Below are 16,446 nucleotides of genomic sequence, written 5' to 3'. Positions count from 1 at the left end.
CCAAGAGCAGAAGATGTAATACGCCGTCAGGTCGTCAGGATATCCGGACAGGGTCCAGACCCGCCTCAGCTTCTGCGGAATGTGTCGTGGCGGGTGCGGGTATGGGCACAGTGGAATCGAGTTTTTGAAATTTCTTTTGTGGGTTCGAGCTAGCTCATCCATCTATCCACATTTTTATCATATCTACATAACATATTTTATCTTTTTGTTTTGTTGTTGTTAGATTTAAATATTAAACAAGCTATAGGCCACAGAAAAAACAAACGAGGGAAGGCCACAAAATCTAATAAATAAAAAGTTTTACTTGATTTCATTTTAAAAGTCTTTTTATGATTGGTAAATCTCCAAAAATTTTTTTTAATGACCAGCCGATGGAAGGCTTATCCCCAGCACATTTCATTTGAAAAAAAGCTGTCACTTTGCATCACTATTAGTGTCATCATGCATAAAATACTGAAGGAAATTTCAATAAACAAATAAAAATAGCTTTAGCTGTAACAGAATATTCACTTTAGTATTATATTGTATCAGTGCGGCGGTACCTATGAAAACGCCGATCAATAATATAAATATTAAAAAAATAATTTAAAAAATTAAAGAAATAATATGAAGAAGAGAATGGAAAATATGACATTAACTCAAAGCAATTGCTATTCTGCGTTACTTTTGTTCATTCTTTCAATCGCATCACTATGTTTGCGTTACTGACTATTAATCTATATAAAGTGCTAAAGTATGAAAGGTCAGCCACAGCCGAGTAATTATCAAAGATAATAATTTATCGCTGTGAAGCAACACAACTCGCTGCTAACTGCATCTTCTGAACGTTGTCAGAATTATCATGGTTATCATTCAAATGAAAATCACTGCCTTTCATGCTCTTTGTATTGCGGTTATTTTATTGCTTTTATTTCCTCATGTAGGTAAGTCATTTTTAATCTCTGCGATCGATTTCCTGCGAATCAAAATATCACAACCTATAGTTGAATTAACACTCAGATATAATTAAGCTTTACGTTTCTTCCATTGACTTTTTGTCAGTTTCGATTAGATATTTAAAACATAGTGAACTAATCATGCAAATTAAGAATGTGGCAACTTTGTTTAGTTAGAGTCCAGTACTCAAAATTGTTTAAATACTAACTAGCTTTGAGCAACATCTCTATTGGAAAATGCTTTTGGCAAATTTGGGATACCTGTGCTTCTATTTCATGTGACGTGAGCTTGATTTAATATCTTCGCATTACTTAAACCAAGTTTCGAATTTGCGTAATTGTGTGACTAATCTGAATCTGCTAGTAATAGCTAACTCGCTCCTGGCCTATTTCTATAGTTTTTCTGCTTGCTTCTCAATATCGCTGAATAAAGAAGAAAATAGAAAGACAAAGAGGTTCTACCTGCTCGAGTGCCAGTAAGAGCTTTATTATAGACCCTAAATCTGTTCAGCAATAATATTTATTGTTTGATTTTCAAGCAAAAATATATGATATAGCTGATAATCTATTGAAAAAAAGGGGAAAAAGAGTGGGGATTTTGTTATGTCAGTGTATAAAACTCGCGGAAATTAGCAGACATTTTAGAAGATAAAAAAAGTGTTTGGAGAAATACGAATTGTACATTTTACATAAATAAATAAACTGCTAGAACAATGTAAATTACTAATAAAAGGTATTTTCTTAAAGGAAATGCATGAATGAGAAAATAGCGACCAGAAACATCAAACACTTGTCGATTTCAGTCACGCTATATGTCAAGAATGCCCAATGTTCACGGCCTCCGTATATGAACACAAAATACAATAACCTAAACTGATTTTTGGATATGTTCTAGAAGAACATCTAATTAGTTCATGACGTGAGTTTCATTGAGAAAAAATGTTGCGCACTTGATTATTTTTTTTTTGGCGTAGCAAGGGTCAGATCTATGAGTGAATACCACTCAATTCAAAATATCATCTGACCGCTTTCAATAAATAGCTAAAACCATTTTTTTATACCCAATCAAGTCTCAAACATCTCTTCTATCGATTTATAAACATATAGTTTTCATATCTTTTTCCTATTCTGTATGCGTTAGTTTTTTTTGGACCGGTTTGATTCAACTGAAAATTTGCATTCTTTTGAGATCGCCGCTAGGCCAACAGTTTTTCTCGGATTTCTCAGAGTTTTAGCGGTTTTTTGAAAAACTAACTACACCACGTTTGTTTACTCGGTAATACTTTCCAGCAAACCAAAAAGGAGCAAAATCGAAATTTTGACTGTGACCGCGAATTCTCGATTTTGCTCGATATTAGTGGACATCTGCTCTTAAGAAAAGGTTGAAATTAGAAAGAAGAAAAAATCAATAAACAATAAATGCGTGATATAGTAGGGGGGTGGGGGGCTAATTTAGTTTCTTCAGTCAACTCAACGGGAAAAAATATTTAAAAAACATCCTTTTTTTTGCTGAAGGGGGGGGGGGGGGGGGGGGGGGGGGGTGAGGGGCTTCAGTTTCCCTTTGCCCTCCTAACCGGATCCCGCCCTTGTGACGTTTCATACTTCACACAACCAAAATCCCTTTCGGTAGCTTTTTTGTTAGATAAAATGTCACTACTGTGTGTATCCTCAAAGGATTTTTTACATTTTAATATGAAAAGAGCTTTTTTTAAAAAAATTGGTAGCTTAGGTATGGAACTCCATGAGGGGTCTATTGCAAAATCCACCAAGTTTAATGTATAGGTCATATATCAAGTGCGCATGCTCTAATTTTTTTTTTTTTTTTTTGTATCTATAGGCTCAAAGAACCGTACATCGCAAATATGTATAAATCGTTTTTTTTTTTTAATTCTCCCATTTAACATTGGAAACCTATTACGTATAGTAAAGCACGGCATTCATGGAAAGCAGGTTTTTAATTTTATTTCATTATATTAGATTAAAGTTAATGTATATTAGTTGATTATTTCAAACATTTTGTAAATCCTGATCTTTATACCGTGGTAAAATAAAGTTTTATCTATCTTATCTATCTATCTATCTTATCTATCTATCTATCTATCTATCTATCTATCTATCTATCTATCTATCTATCTATCTATCTATCTATCTATCTATCTATCTATCTATCTATCTATCTATCTATCTATCTATCTATCTATCTTTAGATTCATGGATGGCCCTAGTGTAACCTAATAATAGATAGCATTTTTCGTACTCTTAAAAACGTGCTATTTCAATCCAAATAGAGTGGATTGACAGATATTGATGCTGTTTCTCCTCCCTAGGAGTCACTCTTTCATTGCTTTTGTTTTCAAATTTTACGAACTTCACAAACCTAGCCATGTTACATTAGGGAACATGGTCGTGGATTCTGCGGTTTCTTAATCGATCAAAAACCCAATATGATACGAAATCAGGTTAGATCATGCTTAACACTGTCTACTGATGCCCCCAAACATCCACTCAGTATTTAAGTTTCATTAGGAAATCGGGACGAAAATTTCAAGTAAGTTCGTATGAACTTCACTAGGTCCTAGGGTTTGAAGAAATTTGAAAATGATCAAAAAACGAGCATCTTCAAGAAAAATTGCAATATCTTTCCACCGTTTTAATGTAGTGCTACTAAATTCAAGCACATACAGTCTAGATACCTGTACTAGATGTCCTCAAAATTTCATGCAAAAATATTAAGTAGATTTTGAGTTAGAAGGATTTTGTTGGCCAAAGTTGTCGAAATGTGCGAAACCGAAAAGTAGCTGTTTTGAGCAAATCTAACCATTCCAAGCGGATAATGATAACTTCTTACAAACATTGAGGATACGAATGGATTTTATACCAGTTGATAAGAGGTTTCTTCCGCACACTACACCAAAAGTGGAGGATAAAATAACATAATTCTAGGAAGTTATGATTTTTTATATGTACCCCTGTAAAATGGCGTTCAAGTTACATATGGGAAAGTTAGGGTTAAGTTGGAATAAAGTTTTCTCCAGGTTCCATTTTGTTCGCGAAACTTAATCTCTTGCCATGAATAGAATCAATTCGGTGAATCCTAATACACAATTGAGTTGCTTTCGCTAATTTGCTTGTTTTGAATTTTTAATCTCCAACATTAAAATGTTACAAAAGGGAACATCGGCGAAAAACGCCGAAATTATAGCTTCTTCTACAAGACTTTTTTGTAAGACTTTTTGATGTAGAATTCTAATATGCGCATCAACAACTTGTTAGATAGTTTGTAAGAGTGTAAAATAGTGTTTTGTTTTGCAGAATACGGCGTTTCTACCTTGTTTTATCTATCTATCTATCTATCTATCTATCTATCAATATTTAAATTTAGAGAAAGGTTGAAAGCACGCATAACAAAATTTTAATTACTAAGAAAGCCATCTAGATCTCAAAGTAATTATAATTCTGTGCAATTCCTTTAGATCTGCAGCAATCCTTCGGGAGCACTTTAACAGAATGTTTAATAGTTTAATAGTTAAATAGTTTTTTTTTTCTAAATTTTTTTTTTCATTTTTAAAAATGTTTTATTGAATAGAAAGAAAAATAAAAAAACAACATCTATGACGCCTACATACCTAAAAAAAGGAATTTTATTTTTTAGGAAACAAAACGGATTTTCACCTCTTCCTGTTAGCCTAATTGTTATTGTTAAAACATGCTGCATTACAATTACAACTGTATAGGAAATACGACCATTCGAGAATAATTAATGAACATTATTGTTAAAATGGCACTGCCTTCACCTTCTACATTCGCAGTTTTCAAAAAGAAAAACTGGTTGCTTATTTAAATGGAAGGTATTTTGGCTCTGACCAAAAGTTCTTTTAGCGATTTGTCCTTCCTGTTAGACACTGTTGGAGGATCTGAATTAATCCTAGAACTGTTTTAATAGTTTTAGCAGTTAGCAATGCCAGTTTCGGATAGGTAATGACGTATCCTTCTTCAGTTGCTCTTAGTATGCTATAAAATGCGAACAAGTAGATTCGAACCGCAATGCGACGATGGTTCTAGAGAGACCCTTTTATAGGTAATAAGATCACGTGTAATCATTGTCTAAATTGATTGTCCAATCAGAATGACGGATTTTGGATCCTTGATCCTGGCTTAACACCAAAAGTGCGTACCAAAAGTGCGTACCACACATTTTCATCAAATCAAGTTGCATTTTTCCTTAATTCTTAGAGTATTAAGGTATTTCCTTTTAATATCACATCTACGAATACACAAAAGTATAATTTTAGGAAATACCCCTTACTACACACTCGTGGTCTTTAGCTACTTTCATCAAATGCATGTGGTATTTTTTTATTAATTAGTTCTCGAACGGTAGTTATAATAAATCTACATAAAATACGAAATAAAATAATTAAAAACAAAAATTTAATTATCAAAAAATTAAAAACTAAAAATAAGAAATTTTAATTATTTAAAAATAAAAAAATAAAAAAAAAGAAATTTTAACAATCTAAAAATAAAAAAATAAAAAATAAGAAATTTTAAATATCTAAAAATAAAAAAATAAAAAATAACAAATTTCAACTATCTAAAAATAAAAAAATAAAAAATAAAAAATTTTAACTATCTAAAAAAAAAAAAAAAAAAAAAGAAATTTTAACAATCTAAAATTTAAAAAAATTAACAATCTAAAATTTAAAAAATTAAAAATAAGAAATTTTAAATATCTAAAAATAAAAAAATAAAAAATAAAAAATTTTAACTATCTAAAAATAAAAAAATAAAAAATAAAAAATTTTAACTATCTAACATTTAAAAAATTAAAAATAAGAAATTTTAAATATCTAAAAATAAAAAAATAAAAAAATAAGAAATTTTAATTATCTAAAAATAAAAAAATAAAAAATAAAAAATTTCAAATATCTAAAAATAAAAAAATAAAAAAAAAAAGAAATTTTAACAATCTAAAATTAAAAAAAATTAAAATAAGAAATTTTAAATATCTAAAAATAAAAAAATAAAAAATAAAAAATTTTAACTATCTAAAAAAAAAAAAAATAAAAAAAAAAGAAATTTTAACAATCTAAAATTTAAACAACAACTGGGTGAACGAGATCACCAAATTAGCAGAATTTGCTCTATCACAGCCACAGGTCTGTTACGCTGCCTACACGTTTGGCTTAAAACATCGCTGGACGTACTTTCTTCGCACACTTCCAGATATCTCAGACCTACTGAAACCTTTAGAAGCTGCCATCTCCGACGTGTTTATACCCGCCATGACACAAAAAGATTGTGATGAAGATGATCGCAAGATTTTATCGCTACCGACACGATATGGAGGTATCGGTATTACTAACCCGTGTATTGACGCAAAGTATGAATTCTCATCGTCAGTCAAAGTAAGTGCCCCACTTGTGGAGAAGATTATCTCCCAGTCTCACGAGTTGCCAGATGAAATTGAAGTGAAAACAGCAAAGCAGAAATGTCACACTGAGAAAGAAAAAGCATCCAAAGATGCGTTTGAAAGCCTGAAGGAAAGTCTACCAAAGATTACAGCCACATCCTTGGACTTAGCCGCAGAGAAAGGAGCATCAACCTGGTTAACTGTAATTCCTCTTAAGGAAATGGGATTCGACTTGAACAAGAGAGAATTTAGAGACGCTTTACGTCTCCGTTATAATTGGTCTTTCAGAGACATTCCATCAAAGTGTGTATGTGGTGAAGATTTCTCGGTCGATCACGCAATGATATGTAAACGTGGTGGATTCGTAATTCAACGTCACAACGAATTACGCAATCTGGAGGCTGAGCTTCTTAGCACAGTATGCAACGACGTAGAGATTGAGCCCTTGTTACAATCAATCTCAGATGAGAAACTAAGCAAAGGAGCAAACAAAGCTGCAGACGCAAGACTTGACATCCATGCACGAGGTTTCTGGGAGAAGCAACGTTCTGCCTTTTTTGACGTAAGGGTTTGTCACCCAAATGCAGATACGTACAAAGATCTAGATCTACCCAAAATCTACAAGCTACATGAAAATGACAAGAAGCGGAAATACACCGAAAGAGTAAACGAAATCGAACATGGAACATTTACTCCCCTTGTCTTTTGTACAACAGGAGGTATGAGTAAAGAATGCAAAACATATCACAGCAGGCTTGCTGAACTGATAGCCCGAAAGAAAGGTGAAGAGTACCACAAAACAATGGCATGGATTAGGGCCAAGACTTGTTTCTCTCTGTTAAGATCTGCACTTGTATGTCTACGAGGCTCAAGGACTATAAAAAGAACTTATAATGATATAAACAACATAGACTTAGACATTCAGGTTGCTGAAAGCGCCATTTTATAAATTTAGATTTTTAGCTTATTAACGTAGATTTTTAGATAAAGATACATAGTTATATATTTAATATATATTTCAATTTTCCTTATTAGTCAGTTTTTCATCTTATAATTCCTTCTTCTTTGTAAGTATTATATATTAACATATTCATATTTAAATAATGGACAAATTCTATTCGTTTTTTACAATCTTGAAAAAATGTATAAATATTTAAAATTTATTAATTATTGATTAGAGATTATTGTTATTATTAATTATTGATTAAAGACTATATATCCTTTCTTTATCCTATTAAAAATTAAAAAAAAAAAAAAAAAAAAAAAAAATCTAAAATTTAAAAAATAAAAAAATAAGAAATTTTAAATATCTAAAAATAAAAAAATAAAAAATAAAAAATTTTAACTATCTAAAAATAAAAAAATTAAAAAAAAAAGAAATTTTAACAATCTAAAATTTAAAAAATTAAAAATTAAAAATTTTAAATATCTAAAAATAAAAAAATAAATAATAAAAAATTTTAACTATCTAAAAATAAAAAAATAAAAAATAAGAAATTTTAATTATCTAAAAATAAAAAAATTAAAAATAAGAAATTTCAACTATCTAAAAATTAAAAAGTTAAAAACTAGAAATTCTAATTATCTAAAAAATGATTTTGACTCTCTTCACCTTTTCTTTGGAAGCAAAAACCCTGGAAAATAAAATAAAATAAAATAATTTTCAAAGCTTGCAATTATATTGAAGTAGTAATAATTGAAATTAGTCAAATTCAAGTTGTAATAAACAGCGATAAGTATATTATTTTTTAATATTAGGTGCGGCCTTTACCTAAATTGAAAAGTTCCACATCACCAGTGCAATATCCATTAATATCATGTAACCCTTAATGTGCCTTAGTATGTTGGACGAGTTCGGTTCGGGTGGTGCTTAAAAGAGAAATAGTTAGGTTAATCAAAAGTTAAATAGAGTACAGAAATAAAAATAATAAGTTTGAGTTCCCTTATGAAGAAAAACAACAATTTTTAAAACAAAAGTGCTTTTTAGCATCCCCCTCCATCTCTCTTTCTCTTTATTTACTACGGTGTTTCAGGTTCATGAACATGCTGTTAAGTATCTGTGACGGGAATGTCAGACAATGAAGGCTAAAAACAAGATGAGCCGTATACCAGTGTTTCAGCAAAACGCAAAAACAAGACAAATCGAAGGAAAAAAGAAACAACAAATAAATAATGTAAGGAATTGTTTTCTACTACTCTTCTAAGCGAAACCTATTTCAATTATCATTTATTTCCATTGATTACTCTATAATTCTGTACATCATCTAACATTATTTAACTAGCTATATGATACAATTTAAAATATTAATGTAAATATGCTAATATATATTGAGGCACTGCCTAAAAGCGGAGCTCCCGATACCGAAATCACAGGGAGAACAATTTGAATGAAACTGAAAGGTAAAAATAAGATCGGGGAAAAAGTCTTCAATTATTTTTTATTCGAAATGATGATAATTTCTCCCATAATAAAAACCATGCAGTGAAATCAAATCAAAATGCACTACATCGTTTTTTGTTTTTTTTTTTGCGCGAGTATACTCTCCCACTTAGGAATTTTGTACACAACTTACCACCACCCCCAGGGGCTAGTTTTGTTCATGGAAGATTCTTCAAAAAGTTTTCCAAGGCCGACAGTTTTAGGCTTTGTATCTCTTTTACTTAAAGAAAAACGAAAGCTAACTACAGATAATCCAATACAATATCAAGTTTAGTGAAATTTACCTTGTATGTCTTTCATTGAGATCGAAAATTAGGACAAATCAAGACCAAAAAACAGACTTGAAAACTGGTCAAGGTGAGCAAAAAATGAGGTTTACTTAAAAAAACAAAGCTTACATTCATATAAACAGTTGACAAGAACAACTGAGACAAAATAAAAAATAATGCAAAAGGCAATGCAAAATGCAAAATGACTCATTTCTTTGGCAGTAAATTGGCGTTTGTAATGTTTTTGAATATTTTTTAGTTTTTTAGAGTGAAAGTCTAGTAGGTCTTTATACAATAACTTCTTTCAAGAACACAAATTTAAGCTCATTTTTATAATCATACTTGCTCGAACAGCTTAATAATCAGTTGAATATTTGGTAAAAATTTATATTTCCTTTTATGATTAAATAAATTATCCGTGTAGAAAAATATAAAATTATTGAATGAAAGTCTTCTTTGTTTTGCCGACTGGACCCGCGATAGGAGGCGATCAAAGCTTTTTCTTGAACGCAAAACTTACGATAGCTGGTTAAAAACAACCGAATTGTTAAAGATTTACAAAGCTAAATAAAGGACGAATATTTTTTTGTAATATGCTCTTCATGTTATATTTCCTCCAGCATTAAAATAAATTAAGCTTATCGATAGAAATATAAAAAGTTTTGAGAGAAAGTCTTTGATTTCTCGATTGGTCGAGAAAAATGCTTGTCAAAAAATATATATACATACGATTGTTTGCTAAAAGCATGAAGAACACTTCTTGATCCATCTTTGACTACATGAAAGGGCTTTTTTAATTGTTTTTGGTCTATAACTTGTCCTAAAGCGATTTTTTCTGTACATTTGAGAGCCGCATTTGTGAGTAGTTTTGCTTTGACATCAAGCGGGATTCCTGTGTTGTGTACACGCCCGGACGGACGGACGGAAGTGACGTCAGCCAAACCATAAAAAATCAACTCGATGGTTTACCATTTTTTCTTAAATATGAGGCTCCGCTGTCAATGAAAAGAACTTTGTAACATAGTAAAGGTTGCTTGTACTAGAATATGCCATCGGCTTCATTAAAAGCATCCTTGTCCTATTTTGATTTTTTGTTGTGGCATTCACAAAGTTTATTTTCGCTCGTGACAAAACAAATAAACTCTAAACTCTAAACCTTCAGCTTATGTATAACATTCTACTCCAATGGTTAGCTCATCTTAGCTCATTTCCATAGCTAGCAGCAGACAAACTTTCATTTTCTCATTCATTTCCGTCAAAGTGAATTCAAATTTTGAGTTTTCAATATATCTTTCAAAAACCATATATGATTATATCCAACTACCAAAGCTACCTCATAAAATTATCTCCACTCAAATCAAATGTGTAATCGATCTGTACGTAATATTGACAGTCCATTTCGGAGCAAACAAGGTCAGGCTCAGTGAGAGCTAGTCACCCATAATGAATGACAATATTGATACCCATATTGATATTGAACAAAATCAAGGAAATGATGCAAATACAATATTTAAGGAAACGTATCAGGAATACAGAAGAGTAAACATAAGAGTATATTATGAATGTCCATAACAAAGACTGACATTTAAAAAAACTTATATTCATATAAGTTAAACGTTATAAATTCAAATGCTACTAAATATTAATATAACATGATTACTTATTAGTGAACTTACTGGTAATGTTCGAAAATGTAGTTGCTTTAGTGGTCGGTGCTCCTATAGCAATAATAAAAGAAATAAAGTAAGGTACAGATTTATGATGTGCGTTTATTCAGACTGCTGATTCCTTATACACAGGCGAGTGATGTCATTTAAATGCGACGTACTTTGGTGATAATTAGCTCTCTCTCTCTCTCTTTCTCTCTCTCTCTCTCTTTCTCTCTCTCTCTCTCTCTCTTTCTCTCTCTCTCTCTCTCTTTCTACCGTACAGTCGCGATTGACTCCAGCCTGCCAAAAAAGGTTTAACAAGCTATTGTTAAATTATTTATGCAAAACTAACAAAATTAAGGAACTGATGCAAAAATACTATTTTTTCACTATTTATCTGGAATATAGAAGAGTAAAATACTATAAAGGTGCAGAGTAAAGACTAACATTGATATTAAAAAGAAAAAAGAAAAGAAAGATGTCCATTAAAATGGTATATATAAAATGAGTATTAAGAATTAATCACTTACAATAGAAAATTCTAAACAAGACAACTATAGGTTTAAAAATACGCTTTCATGTAGTACTGAAATTAATAAGAGTGTAAACGCTAAAAAGCGATAACCCTTATAAACTTGTGGCCCTCACCTTAAATATTAAACTACATTACAATATAAAAATCGCTATAATATATGCATATTATAACTGTGTATCGGTATTCTTGTGTTTTATGTATGTTGAGGCCATCAATGCCTTACTTGTAATTTTCGGAGGAACAGCTGTAGTGTCTGGGGTTAGAGAAGGCCCTTCTGTTGGTTTTTCTGTCGAGGGAAAACGTAATAATTAAAACAATATCGCTCGGGATCCTTGTAGAGTGCACGCACTAAAACCGTGAACATTAAATAGTACTAATTAGTACTATTTCATACAGAATCATTTGTTTTCTATTGTTAATTATCACTATTTAGTGCTAAAAATTGGTATTTGTTTCACGGATTTAGTGTGAGCACTCTAGTTCTACCTGTTGTCTGGGCTTAACTCTATATGGTGGATTATTTTTTTCTCTTTTTTTCGTTTCTTTATATCTGCAAGTTTTGATTAATATTTTCGACATATGTGTACTTGAATATATACGAGATATGGAGTAACGGGAAAAATGGCTGCTCTTCACGAAAGTAGTCAGCGGTATACCCATGAGCACTGTAAGAATGTGCAGCATAATTTTATTTTTTTAGTTTCAGTTATTCTGTTTGCCTCATTTGTTGTTGTAGTGGTAGTAGTATGACCAAATAGTGATTGCTTGCTTTGTTGACTTGAAGGTTGGTTTATAATTGGTTGGTTGGTTGATAAGGTGGAACAAAGAGAATATGTAAGTAAATAATTCTATAACTTTGATAACTTAAGGAAAAATGGAAGAATGATGAATAACAAAAATACCAAGTGCTTAAACCTTATGCTATATTTAGGATCGAATTGTCTTTAATCGTTAAAGATTTGCGAGATCTGCTTGATTTGTATAAATTAATTCTTCAATAATAAGTCGATTGAGTGCCGGTGTGTTTAAAGCTGTCTAGGTTCGTCTATAAATAGCTAACCTGATTTCCTATTAACATTTCGTGGTTAAATAAGGTCACTACTTGGGGCTAGGTTTTAATTAAAAAAGACAGCGTTGGATTAGTTTGTGACTAAGAATATGGTAAATAATTATTGACATTCAAAAAACCATCTGATATCGATTGCCCATAACCATGTGTAGTATAATAGACTATCTATCAATTATTTTTTAAGAACAAAGTTATGAATATGTCTAACAATATAACCAACATATCGCATTGTTGTCGAAATACTACAAAGAATATATTTTGCTTCATAACATTGAACCCAGGCGTTGATGTTTGCTGAGAAGTTAGTGATCATCCAGGTGAGTGTAGTCTTATCGAAGACTTGAACCACAGAAAGTCTTTGAAATGACTAAGTCCAGCTCAGGTTGTCCAAAGGTCAGTCACCAACAACAATATCTTTCTCAACACAACACTCGCCCCGGCGATAACACTTCACAACAAATGTGCATAAATATGTATATCGTATTATTTTCCTAAAAGAGAATACGGTCTATGTGAATTAGGGAATTAGAAGTTAGGAATCAGAAGTTTATATGAAATGAATAAGTTATGTTACTCCCAAAAGAGTGTATGGCTTACCTTTTCCTTTCTCTGTAACCATTAGGTGCACATAATATGGTAGATCTCTAGATACATCGTCACTGATGCTTGCAATGTATTCATTAGTGTCATTGACAGTAAGGTTCTTCAACACAAACCAAGCACGACCTATTGTCAAGTTTCCAATAAATTCTACTCTCTTTTTCAATGTCGCATCAATATCTTCGTTAAGGTGCACTTTTCCATTATATCCATTAACACTGATAAACTGAGGATCGGGGATGGTGCCCTTACTTATTCCCCAGCTGGCCGCAAAGATTTCTTTTTGGTCCGTTGTGTTCCACATAAACGAGGCATCTTCTCCAATAGAACCTTTGATATGTATTGGACCCTTTATGGAGTATACTTTGTCAAAAAAGAAGAAAATTATAAGGTATTGATATATGTTTGCTATTATATGGTATCATTGAACTGCTGTCTACTATAACAGAGGAGCTCCAGCGCGAGCGGAGCACCATAGGTATAGAAAGTGGTAAACTATGCAACTCAGTTTTCCTGGTCATCGCATGGGAACCCTGTCCGTAACTCTAAAAGTGCCGTCCGCCAGGTGTACATTGCGTTTCTGATTGATCGAGCTTTCAAATCACGTCACTTGGACCATGACGAGTTTTATTAAATTAATTATTTTTTTATGTAAATTAAAATTGTAAAAACGAAACAAAAAAAAAAAAACATGGAAGAAATCATGGAAGAAAAGACTTCGACACAGGGTGAAGATAGAGGTTAGGACATTTTCTATTTTGTTTTATTTAGTGTAAATAGAATAGCTACAACATTACCGGAAAACGAGCAACAAAAAAGCATGATGAACGAGAAAAAAATTGTACTTGTTTTGTTATCGTAGTAGGAGTACCTCGTAGTTCTTACATAATTTAAAGTTGTCATTTGAAGAAAAAAATACTGTGTTTAGTAGGATAAGTATATATCAGTGAGGGAACTTTTCGAATTCTACAAATTTAAAAAATCCAAGAGATGTGTGACAAAGTTTAAAGCTATATAACATTGCTGAAATTACAGGCAAACGAGCAACAACGAACTAGAATGACAAACGAGCGAAAAAAGTGTACTTGTTTTGTTACTATCGCAAAAATACTTTCATTTTGTCTTTCGTTCAATAATTATATATCTTTCTACAGATAATTTATTCAAATATTGAATCACACCAATATTCAACTGTTTATTGAGCTTTTCGAGCTAGTATGATTATAAAAATGAGCTTAATTTGTTGTGGTTGAGAGATATGTTATAGTATGAAGACCTTAAGGTGGAAACAAACTAATTCAGAGCGAATGTTGGACAATTTTATTCTCGCTCGCTTCGCAAAACTATTGCGTCAATTTAACTGTATTTTTCATATAATGTGCTTGGATTATCCTAGATTTTAACCGTGTATTTTATTTTAAGATTTTTTTAATGTTTAGCCTATTACGGCCGAAAATCAAACAGTGCTATTTTTAGTTTTTGACTTTTTTCTCCTCATCCCCAGGTACGATTTTTCTGAAATTTTCAGAATCTTATCATCTAGTACCATTGCAGCCTGTGTATAAATGTGACGGTGCCCACTATAGAACGATCTCTCGGGCTCTGTTATGCGTCGGTATATCTCATGCGGGGTTGCGTCTATAGCGCCCACTGCGTTTGGGAATTCTGGCCAATTTCCCCTGATATTGGCCCATTCATTTACATTTAACCAGCGAATTTGAACCTCCACATCTCTGGTATGACTCTGTATGTATTTCCCACAACAGTTGATGGGTCGGTATCGAACCACAGAGCTAGACTTTCCACATGCAGACATTTGCGTAGCCACAGTAAGGCTAGTAGAACTTGATTTGTGATGTTGAGTTGTAATCCATCCCTTGTTAAACGGAATAGAGCTTGAGAAACATCTGCTACCAGCTGCAGAAATGACTGTGGGGTTTCACCCGTATTTCTCCAAAACAACCAAGGCTGTCTTTGTATTAGAGAGAACACATCCCTGCCATCAAATCCACTGCCACGGAAGCCTGGAAGAAGAGGTCTATTTCGGCTGGAAAGCAGACAGAAGTATCAAAATTGCGAGTATTTGCAAAAGCAGCACACGTATATCCTAAATCTGCATCTCACGTTCACAGTGACTACCAGTCAAACTTCTATTTTTGAATAATTAAAATCGAAGCGTGGAACTAACACCGTTATTGTAATAGTCCAGGCTGTTCGGGAGTTTTGCACTTCGGAATTTTCTGAGCATTCAGTGCCCATCGAGTGACAATTGAGTTTAGCTAGTTTACTTGATTATTTTTGATAAAAGTTTTGTCAAGATGTCACAAAAAGATTCTCTAATACAGGGAATTTCACATGGGTTAGGTAAGTAGACCATTTAAAGCCCATTTCTGGACTATTGCGACAAATTAATGTTATTATCGTTTTCAACTTATGGTTTGTAATTTTAATTATGATCACTACCAAAGCGTGCTAATGTTGGTGAAAAGGAAATTGAATTTATTTCTAAATGCTACAACGAATGTAATAGCAAAGAGTGGCCTGACATCCTACAGTACTGCAAAGAAAGGATCCTGTAGAGGCACAACTCCCTCATCATGTTGTGGCACTCTATCTGGAGAAACCACTGGCGAGTCGACTGATTACCAGTGAGAATGAAGAACATTTTAAAGAAAATGTTGTGTTCCCCGACTGAACCAATAGACTCCATGAAGTATGCAGAGAAGAAAACGTCTTCCCAGGGAAGACAAGCAATGAAGGATAAATTAATAGAGGGAGAGTATGTTGCGTTATCATCATGCGAGAGCGAGTTTGATGAAAAAGATGACTGCATTGCCGGTACGAACAAGGTATCTAAAAAGAGGAAGGTTAACAATGCAGAAACCCACGCTGCACATAAGAAAATGTGCGAAAAGGCTTTGGAAACGATGAGTAAAGTAGATGCTGTTTTAAGCAAGGTGGACAAATATCTAGATAAAAATAACTAAGCTATAAAAAAATGGAATCCAATCTTCAGTCTCGACTGTTATAGCGGGCTGGTATATCGTCACTTCTACTCAAAGACTTGTAATTTACAAACGTTGCTGATAAATGAAACTTCTATAAAAATCTTGTAACAAATTTTTGTGAGTTTTTAGAAAAGTAAATTCATATAAAACTTCTGAAAAGCCTGCGGAGATAGGCCAGCACCAGCAACAGCGAGTTTACTTCTCTAAAAACTAAAGATAGCGTTAATAGTTTTGAGCTTTTTAACGTTGAGTTCATTTACATTCCTGGAATTTATACCAGGTTCACAGAAAGCGCAATAAGAATAACATTTTGAAATTAAAACTTCTTCACTGAGATTATTTCGGTATAATTTAGCTGGCAGTACGGTACGTAGATCATTAGCATATTAGCAAACTCATTAGAATTTCTAACCCCGGTTGTTGGAAAACGTTCTAATGTCATTGTGTTTATGCAGATATTCTGCCGAACCTGTCCCGAAGTTAACATTGCAGTGGAATGTCCGAGAGCGTTGTTGTCGACCGATATTG

General features: G+C 32.4%; 2 protein-coding genes across 4 annotated transcripts; one reads left to right on the top strand and one right to left on the bottom strand.

Annotated features, from left to right (window-relative positions):
* Nucleotides 1-6,093: 6,093 nt before the first annotated feature.
* On the top strand, nucleotides 6,094-7,453 carry LOC148913182 (uncharacterized). The gene has a single exon (XM_089025724.1). It carries the CDS (start codon nucleotides 6,221-6,223, stop codon nucleotides 7,295-7,297), a length of 1,077 nt encoding a protein of 358 aa, XP_088881850.1. The 5' UTR covers nucleotides 6,094-6,220; the 3' UTR covers nucleotides 7,298-7,453.
* Nucleotides 7,454-7,943: 490 nt separating this feature from the next.
* On the bottom strand, nucleotides 7,944-13,417 carry LOC116292276 (uncharacterized). Of its 3 annotated transcripts, XM_089025746.1 has the most exons (5): nucleotides 12,908-13,417; nucleotides 11,465-11,527; nucleotides 10,734-10,775; nucleotides 8,120-8,217; nucleotides 7,944-7,982 (listed from the first exon to the last, which is right to left on the bottom strand). In XM_089025746.1, the coding sequence occupies exons 1-4, from the start codon at nucleotides 13,212-13,214 to the stop codon at nucleotides 8,120-8,122; spliced, it is 510 nt and encodes a 169-aa protein (XP_088881872.1). In that variant the 5' UTR covers nucleotides 13,215-13,417; the 3' UTR covers nucleotides 7,944-7,982. The 3 variants fall into 3 exon arrangements, with proteins under 3 accessions (XP_088881872.1, XP_088881873.1, XP_088881874.1); XM_089025747.1 differs by lacking the exon at nucleotides 10,734-10,775; XM_089025748.1 differs by lacking the exon at nucleotides 8,120-8,217 and having other exon boundaries at nucleotides 7,948-7,982.
* Between the last annotated feature and the right edge of the window lie 3,029 nt (nucleotides 13,418-16,446).

Source organism: Actinia tenebrosa, unplaced genomic scaffold, assembly GCF_029948245.1.
Source record: "Actinia tenebrosa isolate PJP-AT-01 unplaced genomic scaffold, QUT_ActTen_1.0 PGA_scaffold0__85_contigs__length_37466705, whole genome shotgun sequence".
Classification (NCBI taxonomy): domain Eukaryota; kingdom Metazoa; phylum Cnidaria; class Anthozoa; order Actiniaria; family Actiniidae; genus Actinia; species Actinia tenebrosa.
Note: the sequence above shows the minus strand (reverse complement) of the source record. Positions and strands in the feature narration are given on the sequence as shown.